Consider the following 25061-nt stretch of genomic DNA (forward strand, 5'->3'; position numbering starts at 1 on the left):
CCTTACCTCACCCTCCCCTACCTTCCCTCCAAGGTTTGATGGTCTGATTGATGCTTCTCTGTGTCTGGATCTGTTTTTGTTCATCAGTTTATGTTCATTATATTCCACAAATGAGTGACATCATGTGCTATTTATCTTTCTCTGACTGGTGAGACACATCTGTTTTATTCCTATTTTAATTGACCAGAAAAAAATCACATAGCCAACCCTGACTTTTAGAAGGGTTAGATTAGTGATTTTCAACCTTTTTCATCTCATGGCACACATAAATATTACTAAAATTCTGCAGCACACCAAAATACATGTTATAGATATATTTTTTGCTAATCTAACAACAAAAGAATGGTATATTTTGATCAATTCCCACTAGATGGCTATTGTTGTGTTGGCTGTTGTCATATTTTTTTCTTATTTGACAATCTAAGGGAAAAGAGGTCAGAGGCCTTAACTAACTAGTCAGGTATTGCATGTTTTAAAAATTGTTGCAGGACACCGGTTGAAAATCTCTGGGCTACAGCATCATCCAAAACCACATTACATTATGAATATTAGCATTTGGGAATATTACCTAGTGCTTTGGAAGACCTGTACTCACTCACTTGTTCATGCTTTTGTGGTTCTAGGTTCTTTCTTGCTAATCTGTAACCAAGATACACTATGCTTTTCCAAAGTTTATTTTCTCTTTTTTTAAAAATTAATGTAGTTTATACTTTAGAGACATTTTAGATTCACAGCAAAAGTGAATAGAAAGTGCAAAGTCCTTATATCCCCTTGCCCTTACACATGCACAGCCTCCCCCATTATCGAATCCACACCTGAGTGGTACATTTGTTACAACTGATGAACCTACCTGGACGTGTCATTATCACCCAAAGTCCGTACCATTTAAAAAAATTAGTTTAACTTCCTACAAAGTCTCTTGTCAATTCAATGCAGGATGTTAAAATATCATTCATATCTGTTGTGTGGAATCCTAGCAAGACAATATGAATTGTGTCAAGATTCCACTTTTCAATGAAATTGTTTAATGTTGGGTTTCATAAGTTCAGTTATAGCAGAAACTCATTTTTTTCATCTAACTCAGTTCCAATCCCCAAATAATATACCAAATTTACATTGAATGAATTAAAATTATAATCCTAACCTGAAATGTTCAGGTTTTTATTATAGTTTGGACAGTTTTAAAAATAGGACTCTGCTTAAACTCCTAAAATAAGTAACATCTAAAACCTCTTTTTGATTTTGAACTAATTTCTATTAACATGGTTTTATGGTGCTAATGAATTTTCTCATCAAATAAAATTAAAATTTATTTTGTTGCAATAACCAATGATATCATAAAGTAAGAATGACCTTAGAGAAGTTTTCTAAGTAGTTTTTGTTTAAAATACTTTTAAAATATCTTATATACAAAGCAGTGATTTCCAGGACAAGCTAACGTAAAAATGTAGACAGATAAACTAAACTGAGATGTGTTGAATTTCTCTCAAAAACACATAAAGCTTTGCTATGGGATATCAACAAAACATAGCATATTAGACACAAATACATTATTCCCATCAACTCAAATAAAACTATTCAGTGGAGATGTACACACACACACACACACACACACCCACACACACACCCTCAAGCACTTTTTCCCCCATTCTTGGTTCCAGAAACCTGGGGGATCAGCACAATGGGGCACCGCTGAAAGGCACACCTGATTTGCAAAGAGGCCACGTGATATGCTTATATTTTGTGTACACAGTCAAATAACCTACATCTTCTCATTCATGGCTAACACCGGAAGGTTCCCAACACTAGTATTTCCTTGCCTACATAATTTAATAATTTCTCTTTCATTAAATGAGAATTTATTAGCCATGACAAAAGTACTTAATCCAAATGTACAGTTCATTTGAGGTGAATGAGTGCTTTTTAAGAGTCAGTTATTAAAAAGTTCATTTTTTGGCTGTGTTATTTATATGCGTATTAAGGAAAATGAAGTTTATTTTAGAAGTAGGAGACAGAAAGAAAACAAATGTCATACATATAATACTTACTCTGTTGTAATTTAAACTTACTAATAGTAGATATGATTAGTAATCTATATAGTTTCTATGAAGGAAGTATGTATACAATACCTATAATAATGGGGGAGATGGTAAAATGTGTGTAAAAGATGGAAATGCATTATTTATACAAAGGGCTTGTGTGGTTGAGAATGGCATGTTCTGCCTTTGGCAAGTAAGCATGATGTGACACAAACAGGTGCTGTGTGGCCTTGTTCCGGAGGGAAGACCTGAATTGACCCAAGTTCTGTTTTCCTTTCTAGGATGGGCTCCTTCTTTGCTCCCAGCCTCCCAGGCATCAATATCCTTCGCCTCCACACATCCATGTACTTCCAGGGCTGGGCCGTGATGTGTTGCAACGTCCCTGAGGCCAGAGTCTTCAAAGCTTCCAGATCGAATAATTTCTACCTGGGCATGCTCTTGCTCATCCTCTTCCTGTCCACCATGCCTGTCCTCTACATGATCGTCTCCCTCCCGCCTTCTTTTGACTGTGGCCCCTTCAGGTGCTTGTCTTTGAAATTCCATTTGGGCATAGTTTTCTTTCAGGCTTGGGGATAGGAATGGTCAATCATTGTATGAGTTATTTTAGTTGTTTTCAAATGATGGCATTTTGGTATGTGGCAATGAGATCCTTTGGGTATTCTGGCTCATTCTGTGTCATGGAGATTCTTAGGCAAGTTCTATCTATTTTCTCGTGTGGGAATCATAGAAGGGAAAATGATTTAACTGCTCCAGGCTCTGCCTGGGTAAAATAGGGACAATCAATCTGAGCTATTTCTGTACAAGGAGATAGCAAAGAGCTAGTCTATAGGTGAAGGTTTTCCTGATGCTGGGCCTTCACATCCAGACAATTGAAGCTATTGCTATGTCTCATGTCAACCACCACATTGAAAAAATAAAATATAACATAAATAAATATAGCAGACTACCCACATGCCACCTATGACATGGAATCATTATCCTATATAATAAAAGTGTAATATGCAAATTGACTGAACGGTGGAACAATGGAACAATAGATTGCTATGATGTGCACTGACCACCAGGGGGCAGGTGTTCAACACAGGAGCTGCCCCCTGGTGTCAGTGCACCCCCATAGGGGGAGTGCCACTCAGCCAGAAGCCAGGCTCATGGCTGGCGAGCGCAGCGGCGGTGGCAGGAGCCTTTCCTGCCACCGCTGCAGGAGGGCAGTAAAAAGCGAGGGGTCCCAGACTGCAAGAGGGCGCAGGCTGGGCTGAGGGATCCCCACCCCCAGTGCACGAATCTTGTGCACCGGGCCTCTAGTTAGATAATAACATAAAGAAGGTCTTACAATTTATAATCCATGCTACATGCCAGTAAAATATTAAAGCTGTTTCTCACATACATTCTCCCTAAATAACAAGGATAAATCACTTGAGTAGTAATAAAGAGTCAAGAAGGCTCTTTCATCCAATTTGGAAATGTACCTTCTACAGTTTTCTAACATCCTTTGCTCTCTAAACACTTATCAAGACAGCAAAGTTCCCAGGATCTGGAAAATGGGACTTCATCCCATAAAGGGATACATCTCCCACAAATCCCCCCCAGAGATCTGCATGTTGAGTCACCGGGCAGCATATATTTGAGCTGTTCCTCCTTTTCCGTGAAGAAAATATGAATGTGAAAAGCCATGTGAATGTCAACCGTGATGCCATAATGGCCACATATAATTTCCCTGTCATGCCGTCAAACCCAAGTTACTAAATTAAAGTCAAAGGCTTTGTTGCCCATCTGCTTAAGTATAAAGGAGGCATTTCACTCTAATAATAGTTTGAGTTATTATTGCTTTACTGGAAAAGAAAGAAAGAAAATGTTAAGCCAGTGGATTGGGCAAAAACAGCTGGAGGTCTGTCAATTCAGGAAGCTGATGTTGACAAGTCCTGGTCACCGGCCTCCGCCGCCCGCCCCCGCCCCCCTCCCCCAGTGGGCTGAAATAAATAATGCAGAGAGTGACATCTGGAGACTAAATATGAAATTGCAGTCTTGAAGGAGAGATTGGTCTCAATAAATCCTGGATAAAATTCAGAGTACAAAGTTCAAGAGGTAAGCCATACAAATATTTGTTAACTGCAAATTATCCGACAACTAAATATTCAGGATAAGTTTTAGGTGTGCTTTTAACTTTTTAATTGGAAATTGATCCTTAGGAAAGCATATCAAAGGAACTTAACTGTCTATAAGGGAAACCCCACACTGTCAACACATAGCAGGGTGTTGGTTATACAGGTACATTCATATTAAAAATATCATTGAGCTAGACACCTAGAGTGACTGGACAGTTTTATATTTTTGAGCTCTAACTTCTCTGCCTCTCTTTATATCATGAGTTACTATGGTTGTAATGAAAAAAAAAATCAGTCTGTGTTTAAGGCATAATATATAGTTTTGAACAAGTATTTTCTAATTGGAAAACTTGGGCAAAATTACTAAATATATATCACTATTTTGAGATCAAGAAAATTTAAATTTTTTCAACAGAGTATTGGGAAGGGGTTATCTCTATCCTATTTAGAGAGTCTATTTTTCCTGCCAGTTTTCTCACTTGGGGAAAAAAGAATATATACTTTGAAAAATTTGTTCGGACTTAAAAGTTTAAAAGGGTTGTTCAGCCTTAGAAATTAGGTGAAAATGAAGGAGCCTCATGACTTACCATCCTTAGGGACCCTGAGTTTGAGGCGATTTGCCCAGCCTGTTGAGTAAAGGGTGTCTGACACTTCCTGGTTCCTGGGCTGCCAGCCAGTTGGCAAATATGCATTTGAAGTAGGCTAATGGAGACACCATCTAGTTGCTCCTAGATGCAGGTATATTTTCAGGTATGGTGGCTACAATACCTAAGAAGATCCATTCTGCAAAGCCATTTGATGAGATAGTTTAGCTTGTTTTGGTTTCACAAGACCTGGATAGGGAGGGTGAATTTCCCAGAAAAATCATTCCAATAGACTATTAAGTGGATTTACCTTAAACAGTTCAATAATTTAAAAACTATTTCTTTGGTGTTCGGATGAAGAAGAACCTTCTAATTGCTCCACCATATTTCCTGACACTTGATATTTCTCCTCCAGCCCCCTCATTAATAATCTTGAAAAATTTCTGCTTCTCTAAGTTCTCATATCCCTCCCTGCTAACATCATGGCAATTATGTATTTATATATTTTCATCTTACTGCAAAGGTGATATGTGTTTGTACTAAAAAACCTGGAAATTGTAGAAACATTTTCACATGAAAAAAAAAAAAACAACCCAAAATACAAAACTATCCATAACCCACAAAGTCCTGACATACCAACTTTGGTATTTTGTATTCTGTTTTTCTTTTAATGCAGATTTTAAAAAAATAAGTGAGATCATACAATATGGTTAGGTTTATATTGTATTGTGACACTACTATTACATCACTCATTTGCAATCCTACTATTCTATGTGCCTATTTTTCTTAATAGTGTAGCTGACTCCCAGAAGGGGGAATGTTTTCATCTTTCTTAGTCCACAACACAGTAGAGTGTTAGCTAAAAGCTTAAATTAATGAATTGTGCACTAAACACGAAGCCAGAAGTGGGATTGATGTGGGCATAGATTTTCATCCTGCAGAGCTTCCAGTCTGGCTGGAAAGACAGGTGTGCTCTTGGACTGTACCGATGTAGGGCTGATGGAGCTATGTTCATGGGAAAACTATAGGGTAAGTGCACTAGCATTTCACTTGACTTTATGGTCACAGCAGACTGGAAAGGATTTCTGGGAATATTGTGAAGTGACATATGTTGGCTTACCTGTCAGAAAAAGGGATTGCCAAGAATTTATAAATGCTTCTCTAGTTGGTATAAAATTAATAGATCTCTATTCTTGGTAAGAGACCTGACCTAGAAAAGTTATCCGCGAATCCCCAGAGTTGCCAATAACTTTGCACTTGGGACACACTAGGATGCAAAGAAGACCTTTGTAGGTATGGAATATTTTGTATGATTCCAATCCCTGCTTCCCATTCTAACCACATTCATTAGCACAGCCGGACAGCTGGAGAAGGGAGAGTAGATTGTCTTATCTTCTCTCCCCCTTGCTTACCTTTTTACAGCGGCTGTATTCTCTATGGCTGGGATACAGATATTTGAAGATAATAAACTTTAGTGGAATAAGTTGTTATCATCTTAACTTGTCTATAAGCTTCATTCTCCTTTATGTACCTTAGGCTTTTCTAGTTAGTGTGGAGCTCTATAATTTGTGAAGCAAAATTTATACCTCAGTAGTCCAGCCAAACCTGAGAACATAATTGGAGTCATTCTCAGGCTATTGAAAAATATTATTAGATCAGGAGAAAGAAATTGATCTGCACCTTGTGGATCATGTTCTTTTAGTAATTGAGAATGTTTAAAGATAAAAAAATAGTGAAACCAAAATATTATATTGTGTTATACCAACCATTATTCTGAGGATACATAAAACACGGTGATAAAAACACCTAGGATCTTTTCTGAAAATTACATCTTTTCATAGTAAAATCAATATGCATAACCAAAAATAAGTGAGCAGGATGGATATTACTTTATAGTTTTAATATTACGTACTAAGTTAAGATAGACATCTGTTCTCATTTTTCTGGTTTATAGGGTTTTGGTCTCATTTTAATGTGTTGAAAACCAGCCCATTTAGGACCTTTGCTTTTAAAGCTCATTTTTCTTTCTCCTCCCATTTTATGTGCTTGACAGTGGAACTGGGTTGGTACTTTTTAAGACCTGTCCAGAAGAAATACAGAGAGAGAAAGGACTCATCACTCAGTGTGGTTACCTATTAATAGCTCTCATGAAGGAGGTTTGGTGGAAAATGAGATAGAAGCTATTGCATGGAAAGATGTATTGGGTTATTTTTAGATTTGATTCCATTAAGCTATTCCTTATGCTCATCTCCACAGCAAATTAAAAAACTGAGTGCACTGTTTATTCAGCCCAAAGAGAGTGTTCTTTTACAAGGAAAGCTGGCTGAGGGGGTAGACTGATAAGCTATTTATAAAACACATTTCAATCAAAACCTTAGACATACAGCTTTTAAAAATTATCTCCTGATTCTGTGGTGAATTTCCTACAGGCTTTGATTATGTGTCTATGTTGGGATCAAATTGATCACATCTTATCCATATGTTGACAATATGAGGTCAAAGTATCAGGAGTTATAGCAAAACATCAGATCCCTAACCTTAAAGAGTATTTAGGCCGTGTTTGCGAAAGATTTCTAGTTTTCTTCTTTTTTTCTGTAACCATGGTTCCCATATGTTTTAAATAAACTTATCTCCTTTTTTTTTTTCTCCAGTGGCAAAAATAGGATGTTCGAAGTCATTGGAGAAACACTGGAACATGATTTCCCGAGCTGGATGGCGAAGATCTTGCGACAGCTTTCTAATCCGGGACTGGTCATTGCTGTGGTTTTGGTTATGGTGTAAGTGCTCTCTCTCCTCATGGAAAGAGCCTTTGCCATGTGCTTCCTGGCTCCCTTTCAGTTTCAGCTTTCTCTGCTCTCTCGCTCTCTCCAAGGGTTGTGCTACAGCCTAACCAGATTCAGTGCTGATTCACATGGTCGTGAGAGGCTAACGTTTATGAGCCATATTCAGATCCTCTGGGACATAATACACAGCCATCTGCATCTGCCTTTGCCTGACTAGGATTATAAGATTTGTTCCCAAGTAACCAAAATAATTATCGATAAACAGCTAAAAGCAAGGGAAACATAAAGGCTAAATGCTAGATCTAATCAGCACATTGAGCTTCCCTCCCCCCACCCTTGTTCCATAAAGCAGATGGCTGTGAACACACAGAAGTGATGAGCCTCTAAGCTAATATTCCCCTTGGGAATATATTTCAGGGATCAGGGCTTATGGGGTCTTAAAAAATCACCGTGTCCTGGTACCTAGGAAGCCATCAGTAACTGTGTGTCCATAGTAATAGAACCAGAGGACCAGAGGGTCTTGGGTAGGTCACCCAGTTGGTCCCTTTAAAGTCAGAGGTGATACTTAGAGGAAAAACTTGAGAGGGAGATTTTGTTTCCATATTCTTTTCACTGGCTTCTGACTCTTGGCCACCACAGATAAACTTAGATTCTAAGTAAAAATATATGCTTGCTATGGAAGAGCTACCGTTATTCCCCAAGACCTTCCTCAATAGAACGTTTGGAACTGCCACTGCTCTCAGTCAAGGAGGGCACGTATGAAATCATCCTCAGGGACACGGAAACAAAGCTGACATACGGGTTGGATTTGTTTCAATAAAAGGAAAACTAGGAAATCTTAGTGAGACACCTCCCAATGGCTCGAAGTAAATGAGCTGGGTCTGAGGCACCTTGTTCCCATCGTCTTAGTGATGGTCATGGTCATGGGCCACATCAGCGAAGGCAGGTGCTATGTTCTTCAATTGTATAAATTAAGAAACTGACTTAGAGGGAGAAGTGATTTTCCCTAGATGAGACCAGAGCAAAATACTAATCGTAGGACTTGGACCGTAAATCCAACATTCACCCCTTCACACCATGACGCCTTCTTTGAGGGAGAGGTGCTAGCCAGCCGTGGGCAAACTACGGCCAGCGGGCCGGATCCGCCTGTTTGAAATGAATAAAACTAAAAAAAAAAAAAATACCATACCCTTTTATGTAATGATGTTTACTTTGAATTTATATTAGTTCACACAAACACTCCATCCATGCTTTTGTTCCGGCCCTCCGGTCCAGTTTAAGAACCCATTGTGGCCCTCGAGTCAGAAAGTTTGCCCACCCCTGCTAGCCTGTGGGGATAACTAAACAGGAAAAGAGATGACTGTTTTTTTAGAGACTAATATTTCAGTTAAATGAAATTGGGCTCAACTTGTTTCATTCCAATTGGATACCTGAAACTTTTCTGCAAAATCCCATTCTAATTTTTAAGAAAGTAAGATACTATAGCTTAGATATTTTTTTATTCTTATTGGACAGATTCCTATTATACACTAGAACCTGGGTCATGGGGTGGCGTTTAGGACCTGATAGTAAATCTCTGGGGCAGATGTGTTGGAAAATGACAAGCTGGAGGCAGCGTGTGTCCCCAGATGGCCTTAAAGCGAGTTTTTCTGCTCCATGTTTTCACAACAGAGCGACTTCTGAGAACATGTTATGTATCCTGCAGCTTTTAAAAGTCAAAGCCCTTTGATGGTATAAATGAGATCTCATTTAAACACACACACACACACACACACACACCTTAATGTCAGATTTATGACTATATTCTTAACTAGTTGATGGATTTATTTTTAAGCAAAGGAGCAATATTGTTTCAGTGCCACTAACTAAGTCTTTAATAAACTGTCTTGGGGTGTGGAAGAGGCGCTAAAACAGCCTTTGCTAAAGGTGCTTACCCACATATTAACTCATTTAATTTGTACAAGAATTATTATCGATCACGGATCATATTATCAATAGCACATGAAGATCTCCCCCAACTCTAATGGCTAATAAGTGGATTCAAACCCATGTCTATTTCCCACCTCTTATTCCCCCCACTCATAAGTACCAAGCACTGAGTTTAGGATGAATGGGCATGTTCAGGAGGACTGGAAGCCACTTGTCAGGGATACTCTATTCCCAGGGTGAGCAGATTTGTCCTTAAAGGACTGGAGAGTAGATATTTTAGGCTTTGTGGACCAAGAAGTAAAATTGAGGATATTATATAAATTCTTATAAAAACCATTCTTAGCTCATGGGCCATATGACACAGGCCGAGAATCAGATTTGCCCTGGAGGCCACCATTTGCCCACCTCATATAGTGTGACTAGGTCTAGAGCAGTGGTTCTCAACCTTCCTAATGCCATGACCCTTTAATACAGTTCCTCATGTTGTGGTGACCCCCAATTTCATTGTTACAAATTGAACATAATTAAAGCATAGTGATTAATCACAAAACAATATGTAATTATATATGTGTTTTCCAATGGTCTTAGGCGACCCCTGTGAAAGGGTCATTCGACCCCCAAAGGGGTCTCAACCCACAGGTTGAGAACCGCTGGTCTAGAGGAAAGCAGGCAGGATAGAAGAAGGTCAAATAGAGAGACTGCAAGGTTAATTTCAGTTCTCAGGTTCTCATTTAAAAGCCAAATTTCAGTTTTGTTGGTGATTTTATTTTTCAAATCCTGAGGTCTCTTGTTCCACTTTATGGGGTACAAACAATTGGCTTGGCTTTTTATTACCTTTAATTAGAGAATGTTACAAGCATTTTGAATTTCCCCAGTGGGTCATATTAAATCATCTTAGGTGGTTTTGGGTAACTGAGTAGAGTTTAGATTAGTTCTCTGAAGGAAATTTTATTCCTTTGGAGACTAGAAAAGGATTTATAAAGAATACACATTTAAGGTACATCACAAGATGGGGAAAAAAGTGGAGAATAAACAGAGAAATCCAGAGCTGCAAATGCCTTGTGAGGTCTCTGAGTTTCCCCTCCTACTCTGGGTGCTATTCTAAGAAAAGCTTTACACTACTACTAGAGGCCCGATGCACAAAATTCATGCAAGAGTAGGCCTTTGCAGCCCCAGCTGCCTTGGCCCTTGAAGCTTCGGCTTCATCCAGAAGGTCATCCAGAAGGTCGTCCAGAAGGGCGTCTGGATGGTTGTTCCACTATTGGCCATTCATTCTATTTGCATATTATGCTTTTATTATTATAGACAACACACATACTCACGCACCCCCCCCCCCACACACACACACACTTGTTGAGCACCTACTTTATGCCAGATACCGTACCTAATGCTATCATGTATGTAATTTCATTCAAACTCCTGCCACTCACATAAGAGGTAAACAAACTCAGCTAAACCATATCATTAATTGTGTTGCCAGCACCAGATGGCTCACAAAGGATATAATCTGGCACATTGGTGAGCAGAGGAAATGTGTTCAGTATCCAGTTATTTGCAACAAAGAGAAATGCCAGTTACTTTTTTTATTGCATTGTTTTTTTCTTTTTGTTTATTTGTTTTGCTTTAAGTAAAGATGAGCATATTGATTTTTGCTGCAATGTTTGGCTGGAATTTGCTCTTTCTAGAAACATAAATGTCACTTTAAAGGCAAGAATATTCCTTTGTAATGCATCTTCTTTTTGAAGGAGGGAGAAATGCAAACAATACATTCTATGGAAAAAAAATTCATGTTAGTTAACTATGCCTATGAGGATTATATTCTTAGTTATAAAAGCCAAAGGAAGGCATTTAGGGCAAAAAGTCAGTTTCCTTTTTATTTGACACATTCCCTAAGCATCAGTAGATAGTCCATTGTCTTGGAGGCCGTTGACGTCCATTTAAAATGTTACTTTCAATTATAATTTAAACTGATGTTAATACATTTCCAAAAAGAGGCTAATATTAGGTAGTGAGACACAGTGAGCAGAGCCCCTGGCTGTGGAGAACAGGACTTGAGGGTCAACTTCCCAGGTCCACTCCTTTCCAGTCCCCGTGTAACTGAGTGCGTTTCTTTAACCTCTCTGCACCTCACCCAGTCTCTGTTGTTGTTGTTAATCCTCGCCCGAAGATATTTTTCCATTGATATTTAGAGAGTGGGAGGGAGGGAGAGATACAGAGAGAGAGAAACATTGATGACACCAAGATACATGCTCTTGACTGGAATTGAACCCATGACCCTTCAGTCCCAAGGCTGACACTCTATCCACTCAGCCAAAGGGGCTAGGGCTCACCCAGTCTTTTATCTACAAAATAAGAGGTTTAGAGTAGAAAATACCTTAAAGTCTACTCCAGTGCCAACATTCTATGACTGACTGTAAATTTAAGAGGAATATTGAGAAACGGAAAAAAATGCCATACATGTTATCTTTTTTAAAAATATAGTTTGACCATCTATTATCTGAATGCTACCGCAAAGGGCCAGAAGCAAGCCAACCTGGATCTACAAAAGAAGATGAAACAGGTAGGTTACAATGTATTTCACAGAGTCATCGCCTTTACGGAAGTAGTGGAAAACACCCGCAAATTTCATGTTTTTCTTCCACCATTTCCTTTGTGTAGCAAGCTCTGGAGAACAAACTGCGAAACAAGAAAATGGCAGCGGCTCGAGCAGGTCGGAGATGTGTTTCTGTTTGCAATTTTCTTTTATGCCTACAAACAGTATGATCTTTTTTCTTTCTTTAAATGGGGGCTTTGCCGCCGAGTGGCATAATTACCCTTACTAAGCAAATCATCCCCCACTCGTGCTGTCCGCCCTCCTAGCCCTTCTCAGGCATCTTTTCCTGGGGGTTTGCTGTTGTCCCAGCGGGAGAAAGAAACATTCAGGATGTAAACTCAGCAGTAGTGACAGAAAAGTGATCTTGCAAAACAACTGAAAAAACAAACAAACACTATATAGTCATATACAAATAGATACACATGCAGACTCTCTCCTGCCCATGTGGACCAGTTTTGTACCTAGAAAGACACACTGGGAGTATCCCGTGAGGGTCCTCTGAGCTCACCACCGTTGATTGTCAAAGCCTTTTGTGATTCATTAACCTTCCTTTTTAATCTCGTTAATTTTTAAAATATTAGAGTCAAGCATATTTCTGTTTGTCAAAATTACTCTACTTTGTGTTCCACATGGAAAAGTGATGCCTAAGAAGGTCAGTGAACATTTTTTCAATGTTTCCCTCCTAACCCCTTTCCCTCCTACCTACCTCCTAGATGGGTTTAAGCAGAACAAAAGAGAAATGTATTGGTGCACAGAGATGGACAGGACAGTGGTTATATGGCTTCAGGCCACATGGTGCCCTAAGTTTAGACGCGATCAGGGCTGAGCTGCATTTTCCTGTGGTTCTTTCAACATGGTTCTCCTTTCATGTTGGCTGAGCTTCTGGGCCAGGACTGAATGCAGCTGTATCCTTAGTTAGGTTTTCCTTCGATTTTTTTTTTTTTGTCACTAAGCCACTTTTTTCTTAAATGCATTAAATTTTTTCAGCTTTATTGCAGTATAATTAACAAATAAAATTATAATACATTTAAAGTGTGCATGTAATGATTTGATGAGCACATACATTATGAAAGGATTCTCACCTTCGAGTGAATTAACACATCCATCATCTCACATATTTACCTTTTGATTTCTTTTGATGAGAATGCTTAAGTTCTGTTCTTTTAGAAAATTTCAATTATACAATACAGTATTATTATATACAGTTACCATGTTGTACATTACAGCCTCAGACCTTATTCATCTTATAACTAAAAATTCATACCCTTTCACCATCCTTTCCCTCTTCCCCCATCCTCCATGCTGCTGACAACCACCATTCTTCTCTCCTTTTCTCTGAGGTCAAGTTTGTTGTTGTTGTTAGATTACACATATAAAAGATACCATGCAGTGTTTGTCTTTCTCTGTCTGGCTTATGTCACTTAGCATAATGTCCCCTCGTTTCATCTATATTGTCACAAATGGCAAAATTGCCTTCTTTTATAAGGCTGAATACTATTCCATTGGGAAATTGGGATACACACACACACACACACACACACACAGGGTGGGCAAAAGCCAGTTTATAGTTATCAGTACACAAACAGTTAATTATTTATTATTTATTAATTAACTAGAGGCCCGATGCACGAAATTCATGCACGAATAGGCCTTCCTTCCCCCAGCTGCTGGCGCCGGCTTCCCTCCAGCATCCGGGACCCGGGCTTCTCTCACAGGCCCGGCTTCATCCAGAAGGTCGTCCAGAAGGATATCTGGTCTAATTAGCATATTATGTGTTTATTATTATAGATTATTGTATTATATATTTGTATTTCAACTATATATATGTATATATATGTATATATTAGTGTATATATATACATATATATATATATTAGTATATATATATATATCACATATATTAGTATATATATATATATCACATTTTTGATTCATTCGTCCACAGATGGACACTTAGGTAGTTTGCATACCCTGGCTATTGTGAGTAATACAACAGCAAATGTAGGAATACTGATTAATTATTTCATTTTCTTTAGATATATATCCAGAAGTGAGATTGCTGGATCATATGATAGTCCTATTTTTAATTTCTTGAGGAATCTCTATACTGTTTTCCACAGTAACTGTACCAGTTTACATTCCCACCAGCAGTGCACAAAGGGTTCTCTTTTCTTGGCATCCTCTTCAGTATTTCTCTTGTCTTTTGGGTAACGGACATTTTAACAGGTATTAAGTGGTATCTCATTGCAGTTTTAATTTTCATTTCTGTGATGATTAAACGATGTTGAGCACCTTTTTATGTACCTCTTGGCCATTTGTATGCATCTTTGGAAAAATGTCTGTTCAGGTTCTTTGCCCATTTTTATTTATTTATGTTATTTATTTTTTTAAATCCTCATCTGAGGATTTTTTTTATTAACTTTTTGGAGAGAGAGGAAGGGATAGAAAGAGAAGCATAGTGCAGCCACTGTGGAAAACAGTGTGAAGTTTCTTCAAAAAATTAAAAATGGAACTCCCATTTGACTCTGTGATCTCACTTCTAGGAATATATCCTAAGAAACCTGAAACACCAGTCAGAAAAATATATGCATCCCTATGTTCATAGCAACATTATTTATAATAGTTCAGATCTGGAAACAGCCCAAGTGTCCCTCAGTAGATGAATGGATAAAAAAGCTGTGGCACATTTATACAATGGAATACTATGCAGCTATAAAAATAACTTATTACCCTTTGAGACAGCATGGAGGGACCTGGAGATTATTATGTTAAGTGAAATAAGCCAATCAGAAAGAGACAAATATCACATGATCTCACATATATGTAGAATCTAATGAACAAAATAAAATGATGAATAAAATAGAACCAGAGGCATGGAAACATGGAACAGATTGACAAATCTCAGAGGTAAAGGAGTATGAGGGGGGAGAGATTAACCAAAGAATTTATATGTATACTAGAGGCCCGGTGCATGAAATTCATGCAAGGGGTTCAGCTGCCGCCTGCCGTGCCTCTGTCTCAGCCCCCACTGTGGCTTGGTCCGAAAGGTTGTCCAGAAGTACGTCCAGAAGGATGTCTGATCTAATTAGCATATTATACTTCTATTATAGATATGTATTACTTATAGACATAGACAATAGGATGGTGAAGGCTTGGGGTGGGGCAGGAACTGGGTGGAGGGAGGAAATGGGGGGGGAAAAGGAGAACAACTATAATACTCTCGACAATAAAGATTTAAAAAATAACCTTAAATAAAAAGGAAACTGGCCCAGCTGGTGTGGCTCAGTGGTTGAGCATCAACCTATGAACCAGGAGGTCAGGGTTCGATTCCTGGTCAGGGCGCATGCCTGGGTTGTAGGCTCAATCCCCAGTAGGGGCGTGCAGAAAGCAGCCCACCAATGATTCTCTCTTCATTATTGATGTTTTTCTCTCGCTCCCTCTCCCTTCCTCTCTGAAATCAAGAAAAGTATATTTTTAAAAAATTTTGATTAATTAAAAAAAAACCCTCAATGTGCAGCACATTTGGAAAATATGGATTTCAGGATACCTCATTCAGAATCAATAAGCACACTGAAAGCAATATCTTTATATGCTTCCTCCTCATCTTCTCTCTCTTTTGTTATTAATTAATTAATTTACTTTTAACAGCTGCAGCTGCTGGTGGCCAGTAACTTTCACAGATACGTTGTGGACCCAGAAGTACTCTTCTCCTCGCTGTGTAAGGGCAGTGACTTATGTGAAGGCCCAGAGAACAAGCATTGTGGAGTTGCTATGCTCCTGTTTTAACCCTGAAGGATTATCAAGGCCAGACTGGTCAGTAAGTCATCACCAGGCCTCCTGAGACAAGAAGGATCGCCACCTTAATCCACATGAAGGATTTGTTCCTGCACTGCCATTTTCTCCCCTGACCCATTTCCTTGACATCTTTTTCTCTAACAAATGGAATTTAAAGGAGCATGTGGTTCAGCGATACGGGTTAATTTAGAAACCTTATGCTCATTTCCCTTTGTACATCTCTTCTGCCTTAGTGTTCTTGGCCTGGGAGCAGGGCTACTTTAGCTCCTTTCTCCGAGTTTAGAAACTTCCTCATTAAGTACTCACGTTAAGCGTTCCTAAACTCACTGTTTGAAACCAACCCCTGTTTGCTCTTTTATTTTCTGCCTGTCTCCCCACCCATGACCCACACAGATATGCACCCAAGGCCTTTTTATTTGCTGCTGGATTTAATATGAAATAAAATGGCTGTTGTCGAAGAAATATCTAAGTGAATTAGGGACCAGATCAGCACAGGGCTGAGGAAGTACATGGGTCTTAGACAACCCAACTTTAATGAGTAAAAAAAAAAAAAAGACACCACAATGATTGCTATTGTATCACAGTCTGATCGTTGGACCTCCAATGATCCTATCTCCTGAGTTTAGATTCTCATATTGCATAGTTTTGCTTTGCTTTTTGTTAAGCTTAGGAAAACAAACACTTTCATCGGGGGGTGGAGCTTCAGTAAATAGATTGCTTAAGCATTATTATTTACTTAAAGTTTAACTTGACTTTGAATGCTCTTAGCCGGCCTGTGTGACTTCAATTACACCTCCTAACTCTCGTCCTTTTCCAGAGGTGAGCCAATTTGCCTGCCATTCCCTGCAGTTGACTTGCTGGTTTGTGTTACCCTGTCTTTGAATATCTCCTTCTTTTCTATCTTTTACTGGCCGTAGAATGATCACCCTGTTCCTCTGTCAATCCATGGGCTCATTACTTCCATCATACCAAATTCAAGGCTTGCTTCCTCTGGTCAAATTATCCAGACTAGTCTTTATTCCCAACTGTACCACTCCCTTGATCATCTGCATTTGGACTTGTGTTTTTAATTCAGATTTTATTAATGTATTGACTTTCCTGTGCATTGTAATGGTTCTTTATTCTTTCTTATATGTGTGGATCTTTCCTATCCAGATTGTAAGCTTCCAGTGAGCAGAGATCTTATCTTCTATCTCTTTTGTATGCCTAGTATAGTGCTGTGCACAGGTAGGCACTGAATAAATGCTTGTTAATTAAATTGAATCAATTTAACTTACAGCAGTTGCATTGTGAAACGAAAACTTCTGTTATCTGCATGAAAATATTACTATGATGTAAGAAATGAAATTATCTGTTGACATGCTGATTTTATTGTCTCATTAGATTATAATGAAGATGATTTAATAAAGCGAGTGCTTATTTTTACGTGGATCATTTGTGTACTGTGCAGTAATAAGATTAGGGAATTGGTTTATGTGTGTTGCCAAATTTACAATGCGAATTTCACTCCCTTATTCTTGAGCTAATTTGTAAGGAAGATGATGAGAAATGACAAACTGTCCCCCAAGGACTTCATCTCCTAAGAGCAATGCACTTTTTGAACAAATGCTTACGGTATACAGTTTCCAACTTTCTATAAATTAAAAATAAGTTTGATTTTCATTGTACCTAAGTACCTACCTTATTTAAAGTTAAGCATTTTTAGAAAATTTTACCCTTTCAATTTCCAGACAGCTGTTGAAAATATTTCCAGACTAGTACATGGATATAATCTGTGGATCTAGATACATCTCTTTAATAAGACCCCATTATTATAGTCCATTTTATTAACCGGATTTCTTTTGTAAACAAACATATTCTGCACCAGCTAGCACATTATGCTTAAGTTAAGTGATGAGAAAGAAGTGGAAAGAGTAATTAAAGATTATGTAATACTTCAGATAGTAAAATATATTCACCAATATGCTGGATAATTATTAATTAGCAGCTATTTTGGATGCCTTGATCTTCAAAGGAAAAGCAAAGTCCTAACTTTATGATTTCCATTGAGATAGAATATAATTGTGCTCCTTTTATATAGAAAAAACAAAAACAAACAACCACAAATTAGGTGACCTGCCCATTGCAGTAGGTAGAAACACTGGATCAGAATTTGCAGGGTTCTGGAAGTTGTTGGGGGAGGGTGAGACTGTACTCAACTAAGCATTGCACCAAAAAGAGGAGCCCCCCAGCTTTATTCTCTGTGCTGTCTGGTTTCTACTGAAAACAGGAATACAGTATTTGCAACGAAAAAAGAAAATTGGTTAATACGACCTCTGATATTTTTGCAAAACTTTGAAACTTTTGAAGGTAGATGCTGTATAAACATAGCTAGCTCATTCTAACTTGGCATTGGTTCATACTTGCGTATCTGAATGGCTCAGCCGGGCTCAGGGTTCAGTGCTGGCTTGCAATATTAGTGAGAATGTTAGAGCTACAGAAGGTATCTTTTGCTTCCATACTGCAGGTTAGGAGGCACAAAATGTTATTCACTTCGTTGCTCATAATTCAGCAATTATGCCTTGATGTTTTGTTTGTTGGTCAACCAAACATTTTATGGGAATGTTCATCCTCATTTAAAATAGGCAAATATGAACATATGTCATGTGACTTTAAGGAAATTGTTCAACCTCTCAAAATTTCTCATCTCTAAAAATAGGGATAATAAGAGTCCTACTCCATAGAGCTTCTCTATTTGGGATTAAAAGAGATAAAGCTTGCATAGAATATAGTACTGTGCCTAGGATGTAGTTAGTGCTCAGCGATAACCATGGTTGTCATTCTTGTTTTTATGGAGCTCAAAATATTTGCAGTCGTGGTATAATTAATTTTTCTGCTTGACCATCATATAAACTCTGTGAAGTAATTAAGGGCACCACTGAGATGAGAATTAGCCACATAGAGATAGGTCTGAAGGGCAAGGTGTTTGGGTTATTGACCTCAGAGTTAATAAATGTGTTTGAGATGGAATTCAGAAACGCATAAGTGACCCTGAAATAGTTCATCAGCAAATGAAAATCAGCCTGCTGCAAAAGGAGCTACGGCTGGAATTTCAACTGATCGCAACTGAATGTGGAATGAGGTGTTTCCATGGGGATTGTTTGCCCCTAGTGGGACAATAGATAAGACCCAGCAAAAACAGCCATTTGGACCTATAGCACAGATAGGCCCCCACGTATCTGAACTCAGCAGGCGACTAGATAATTGTGGGGGCTGAGTGGTGGAGGGAAAGAGCACTGGACTAGGAGTGAGGGCCGAAGTTTGAGTTCAAGTGCTGTCCCTGATGTTCCCGACTAATAGTGTTACCTATTGGCATGTGATTTTTGTTGTTGTTATCATTATTCATTTTCTGACTGGGTCTAATCTCCCTGGATTTAACAAGTAGGAATATAAGGAACCAACCAGTCTTCAGTCTAGGGTGGGAAGCACTACCCTACGAAGTGCATAACTATCTGTGGGGCACTTGGTGTCAGGCACTGTACTAGGCTCTGGAACCCAGCATTAAACACGCAGATCTTTTTCCATAAAGAGGATGCAGACAAGAAACCATCACAAAAACACACTGAGTAAACACACAAGTAAATGTTTAAAAATGAAGCAAGCAACTTCTGCCACTGCCAGTGACTAAGAGAAAAGGTGAAATGAGTTAAATGTGATAGAGTGGCTGGGAAGGCTGCTGTAGCAAGGTAATCAGGGAAGCTTGTCTGAGAAGGTGACACTAGAGTGGAAACAGAAACATAACTGATAAGAAAGGGTCAACCAGAGGGCACCGCTTTGAACAGTTGTGATTGCTTAAGACCTCATGGGGAGTGGGAGGGACGCCATACAAGGTGCTTAAATCACTATGAACTAGATAGTTGAAAGCTCAATCATAATTCCCTTGTTTTAGAGAAATAAACATCACTTAAAAAAAGTGTGGAGTATAATCCATACCTGCTCTACATGCTCTATTTTTACACTATTTAGTTAAAAGGAAAAAAAGGTAGGATTGGCTAAATACAAGAAATGATGAGAATGCAAGAATGCAGTGGCTTAATGATGCAGACTATTTTTGCTCAAGGTGGCCCAGCCAGGAATGGACAAAGCTGGAAACCAGAAGAATCCTTTTCCCACATTTGTGCTCTTTCCACATTGGAGTCTTTTTGCTATGTACTTCCTGCTTTAACAGGGATCATGAACGCACAAGCCAAACGCAGCCAGGAGAGTAACACAGTAAGTGAAGTTGTTTAGTGGAGATGTGGTGAAATGAGAACTGTCCTGGAGCGTGAGCTACTCAGTTCTAGCTAATTATTGCAGACTCGGGGCTCCCAGATCTTCCGATATTTAAAGAGAAACTGGAAACCTGGATTTTAACACCATGTACTAGAATATTTTAAATGTTAATAATTAGCACACATTAACACACACACACTCCATCTGTCAGCAGGATGCTGTCCAAGGACCATCAGTGTACACTCTGATATTTCTGATATTCAATGTCCTTCAAATAAACAGCCCTCTTTTGCACATTCTGAAAACATTTTTCAGGGCTTTTCTGGTCTTTTTGTCTGAAAATAAATAAATAAATAAATAAATAAATAAATAAATAAATAAATTTCTCTCCTGGGTCGCTCAAACACAAAGAATTTGGATTTGAGTTCCTATCTGAAAATGTATTACCACAAGGGGGCGCTCAAACTTTTTTCTAAAGTTTTATATGACTTTAATAATTCATGCAACAATTGAAACCATTATCCTATGACAGTTTAGGTTATCTCTTCCTGCTGAGATTGATTTTGTTAAGAATCGTTTCATGAACTGTAAAACAGACAGCAAATGCCCTAAAATCCAGCATAACAGCCTACCAGTATGATTTTTATGTAATTATATTTTGTGTTTGTGTTGTGCACTTAATTGAATTTGTTTTTTTGTTTTTTTGTGTTTTTTTTTTTTTTTTTTTTTTTTTTTACCATGATAAGTGCTCCAGGCAGACGTAGAAAAACAAAAATATATAGTTTGGAGCTACTGAGGTATTATAGGCTTAGAATTCAAATTTTAAATTTAAAATAGGAAGAAAAACAGGATTATGAGACAAGAAATACCTTTTCACTTAGGTAACAGAAAACCAATGGTTAGTCCCCATGACCAGAGGTATCTAAAGATGCCTTTCCAGCTTAGGACCTATGTCTCACTTCGGTTTCCAGCTTTATTTTCTCTACTTCTCTTAGAATCTTTGTGCATCTCTGTCTTAATCCATCAGCCCACATACCACACCCTGAAGTGGGATGTGTTCTGTTTGTTGTTTCATTTCCCAGTTGCTCCTGCTGTTTGAAAAGCGCTTTGTTGGCTGCATCTAGACTCTAGCTGTTTTTTTGTTTTTCAAATAACAATTCTTCTTTCTAGGCTCAGCTGGAACCTGAAGCTATCCAAGAAGACTTTCCTGGTCTTTTCAGTCCCCTGTAATAACCTACTCCTCCCTCATCAAAATTATCCTAACACAGGCTCTGAATACCTCGCGTGGCTCCACTTCTGCTCCTCACAGCAGGCTTTGAGGTGGTGCGAGGGGTCGCCTGTCTTGCAGATAATATCATGAAGGCAGAGTAGCTGCACCTGCAAGGATAAGGGCATGGAGCCGGGAGTCTCATCTGCGAGGTTATGCCTGATGGTACAGCATAGGCTTCGTGGCCCTCCCCTGCCGGCCTGGTCGCCTTCATTGTGACTTTCCCTTCCCTTCACCTTTCCTTCCTCTTCCTCCTCCTCCTGATCATCATCATCTCTCAGCTACTTATTTATGTGCCTCTTTACCCTGTAGAGTTTGAGCTCTTGAAGGCCAGAGGCCAAGACTAGTCACTGCGGCAGCTCCAGACTGTCCCAACAGCATGGGGAAAGGTGCTGTGGATCCATGGAGAAGAGCATGGTATCCAGAGTCCAAGGTCCACGCAGCACCCCAGCTTTGCTATGTTCACTTCTGACCTGGGGAAAAGCAGACTGGCTCGTGGACTCAGGGTCCTCCCCTGCCAAGCCTGGAGAGCAATAGCACTTCCCCCGTGAAGCCTAGTGAGGGCTGGTTGAGGTGAAGTCTATGACGTGCTCCAAGCGGGATCTGGCATGTGCAACTCCTTATGTGCCAGGAATGACCACAGCAGACATTCGATATGGGTGAAGCTTGTTGAAATGACATTCCTGGGATTCAAACTGTGATGTAGCAATCAATAAAAATATATTTTAAAAAAACCCAAAAAACTGTGACGTAGCTCAGTTTTCAAGATGGCTTTAAAAATGTTTTTATTTATTTCAGAGAGAGGAAGGGAGAGAGAGAGAGATAGAAACATCAATGATGAGAGGGAATCATTGATCAGCTGCCTCCTGCACACTCCCTCCTGGGGATCAAGTCTGCAACCCAGGCACATGCCCTGACCTGGGAATCAAACTGTGATCTGCTGGTTCATAGGTTGACACTCAACCACTGAATCACACTGGACAGGCTCAAGATGACTTTAAAAAAATAAGCCTAGCCCTAACTGGTTTGGCTCAGTAGGGAGAGCGTCGGCCTACAGACTGAAGGGTCTCAGGTTCGGTTCTGGTCAAGGGCATGCACGTTGGTTGCGGGCACATCACCAGTAGGGGGTGTGCAGGAGGCAGCTGATGGATGTTTCTAACACTCTATCCCTCTCCCTTCCTCTCTGTAAAAAATCAATATATATATATATATGTATTTTATTGCTTAAAGTATTACAAAGGGTATTACATATATGTTTTTTTCCCCCCCGCCCTTGACTATCCCCTGGCCTCCCCCTCCCCCCAGCGTCCCATGTCCATTGGTTATGCATATATGCATGCATACAAGTCCTTCGGTTGATCTCTTATACCCCTCCCTCCTGCGCCCCAACTTTCCCCGGCCTTACCGCTGCATTTTGACAATCTGTTCGAGGCAGCTCTGCCTCTGTATCTATTACTGTTCAAAAGTTTATAATGGTCTCTATTATCCATGAATGAGTGAGATCATGTGGTATTTTTCCTTCATTGACTGGCTTATTTCACTTAGCATAATGCTCTCCAGTTCCATCCATGCCGTTGCAAATGGTAGGAGTTCCTTCTTTTTTTACAGCAGCATAGTATTCCATTGTGTAGATGTACCACAGGTTTCTAATCCATTCATCTACTGATGGGCACTTAGGCTGTTTCCAGATCTTAGCTATGGTGAATTGTGCTGCTATGAACATATGGGTGCATATATCCTTTCTGATTGGTGTTTCTGGTTTCCTGGGATATATTCCTAGCTAAATTGTTAATATTTTACTTACAATTATCTTTAAAATAAAGTTAAAAATTGGTGAAAGCTAAAAACTGGTGACTAGCAGTGATGACATGTACCTTGACTTTGATATATATATCTGATCCTGGAAAATACTCAGATGAGTAGTTACACAAAACACAAAATACACAGATTTTGAATAACTAAATCCCAATTTTATATGCAGTATAGTATAGATCTAATTTTATATGCAGATGAGCAAGTAAACTTACAATTAGAACGCAAAACTGTTAACCTTGATCTGTTTTCTAATATCTGATGAATATCTCTTAGTTTCCTATTATGTACTAAGAGACATAATACATATCTATTATGCTAAGATAATTTGCACAATATTGAGTAAAAAAAAATGTGCCCTATTAAAGCTGATTCTTTGCTCTCTGATTGGTTTAAATTAAAAATTAAATTATTAAATTATTTTATCAAAGATTGTATATCAGGCTTGTGATAGGATCTTCAATTACAACATTTTCTTTATGGAAAATGTGATTGGGTTTGCATAATTTTGACTTATGGAAAGTGAACAGTCCCAAAGAAAAGCAAACTCTGTTCTTCCACAAATTGTATCGTCCATTAATTTAACATATGTTTATTATTTATTTATTTATTTTTGGATTTTTTTCTTTTTTTTATTGCTTAAAGTATTACAAAGAGTATTACATACGTCTCCTTTTTTTCCCGCCCTTAGCAATCCCCTGGCCTCCCCTATCCCCCAGTATGTCCATTGGTTATGCTTATATGCATGCATACAAGCCCTTCGGTTGATCTCTTACCGCAACCCCCGTCTGGCCCCCCAACCCTCCCCAGCCTTCCGGCTGTAGTTTGACAGTCTGAGGCTGCTCTGCCTCTGTATCTATTTTTGTTCATCAGTTTATAATGGTCCTTATTATCCATAAATGAGTGAGATCATGTGGTATTTTTCTTTCATTGACTGACTTATTTCACTTAGCATAATGCTCTCCAGTTCCATCCATGCTGTTGCAAATGGTAAGAATTCCTTCTTTTTTTACAGCAGCATAGTATTCCATCGTGTAGATGTACCACAGTTTTCTAATCCATTCATCTGCTGATGGGCACTTAGGCTGTTTCCAGATCTTCGCTATGGTAAATTGTGCTGCTATGAACATAGGGATGCATATATCCTTTCTGATTGGTGTTTCTGGTTTCTTGGGATATATTCCTAGAACATATGTTTATTGAATACCTACTATATGCCAGACACTCTTCTAGTTATGGCATGCTTCCCTCTTTGAAAACAAAAGAGACCACAATACTAATATTTTCTTGCTAGCCAATTGAAATCAAGTGACGTGATGAATAATCAGAACAGATAAATTAAAGAAGTTGGCAGCTCAGATATCTTAATAGTTTACAAGGAAACTGAAGACAAAGTCTGAAAGGGGTCTGACTGTGGGTCCTCTCATGTTCTTTTTGGCCTTGTCCCATCTCAGACCTAAGCGTGCATGCTTCCTGCAGTCACCTGGTGGCAGCCCACCGCCTCCTCAGGCACTGCTGCATGTGGCGGGTCAGGGGCACAAGCATGACCTCTCAGCTTGTTCCCCTGTGCCCATCTGCCCCCTGGCTTTCACCACGTATGGGTTTACATGATCATGGAGTTTCCAAATTTCCAACAGGAATTCTCAGGTTCAATCAACTTTAAGGAGGGCCTCAAAATTGGGAGCATTTTCTGGACCAATGTATAGCATGAGACTATTCTGAGAAGCATTTAAAACACTACTTCTCAATAAACAGGCCACATGTATCATCTTCATCAGATGTACTCGTAGGAATGGGAATGGTAGTTATAAATGCTCGTTAAATATGCAAATTTCTAAATGCTACCCTTTTGTTTTTTTCAATCTTAATTTCTGCTGGGTGGAGCCCTAAAATCTATATTTTAAAC

At 38.9% G+C, this 25061-nt stretch overlaps 1 protein-coding gene across 1 annotated transcript in view; it reads left to right on the top strand.

Moving 5' to 3' along the window:
* TMC1 (transmembrane channel like 1) overlaps window positions 1–17249 on the top strand; it is a 314024-nt gene extending 296775 nt beyond the window's left edge. Inside the window, exons 25-29 of the mRNA XM_081103893.1 lie at window positions 2321–2560; window positions 7377–7502; window positions 11919–11997; window positions 12096–12147; window positions 15679–17249. Coding sequence (XP_080960019.1) covers window positions 2321–2560; window positions 7377–7502; window positions 11919–11997; window positions 12096–12147; window positions 15679–15701 — 520 coding nt within the window. The 3' untranslated portion in view covers window positions 15702–17249. The remainder of the gene's footprint in view (window positions 1–2320; window positions 2561–7376; window positions 7503–11918; window positions 11998–12095; window positions 12148–15678) is intronic.
* The last annotated feature ends 7812 nt before the right edge of the window (window positions 17250–25061 follow it).

This window comes from Myotis nattereri (genome assembly GCF_964212035.1).
Source record: "Myotis nattereri genome assembly, chromosome: 12".
Taxonomy (NCBI): Eukaryota; Metazoa; Chordata; class Mammalia; order Chiroptera; family Vespertilionidae; genus Myotis; species Myotis nattereri.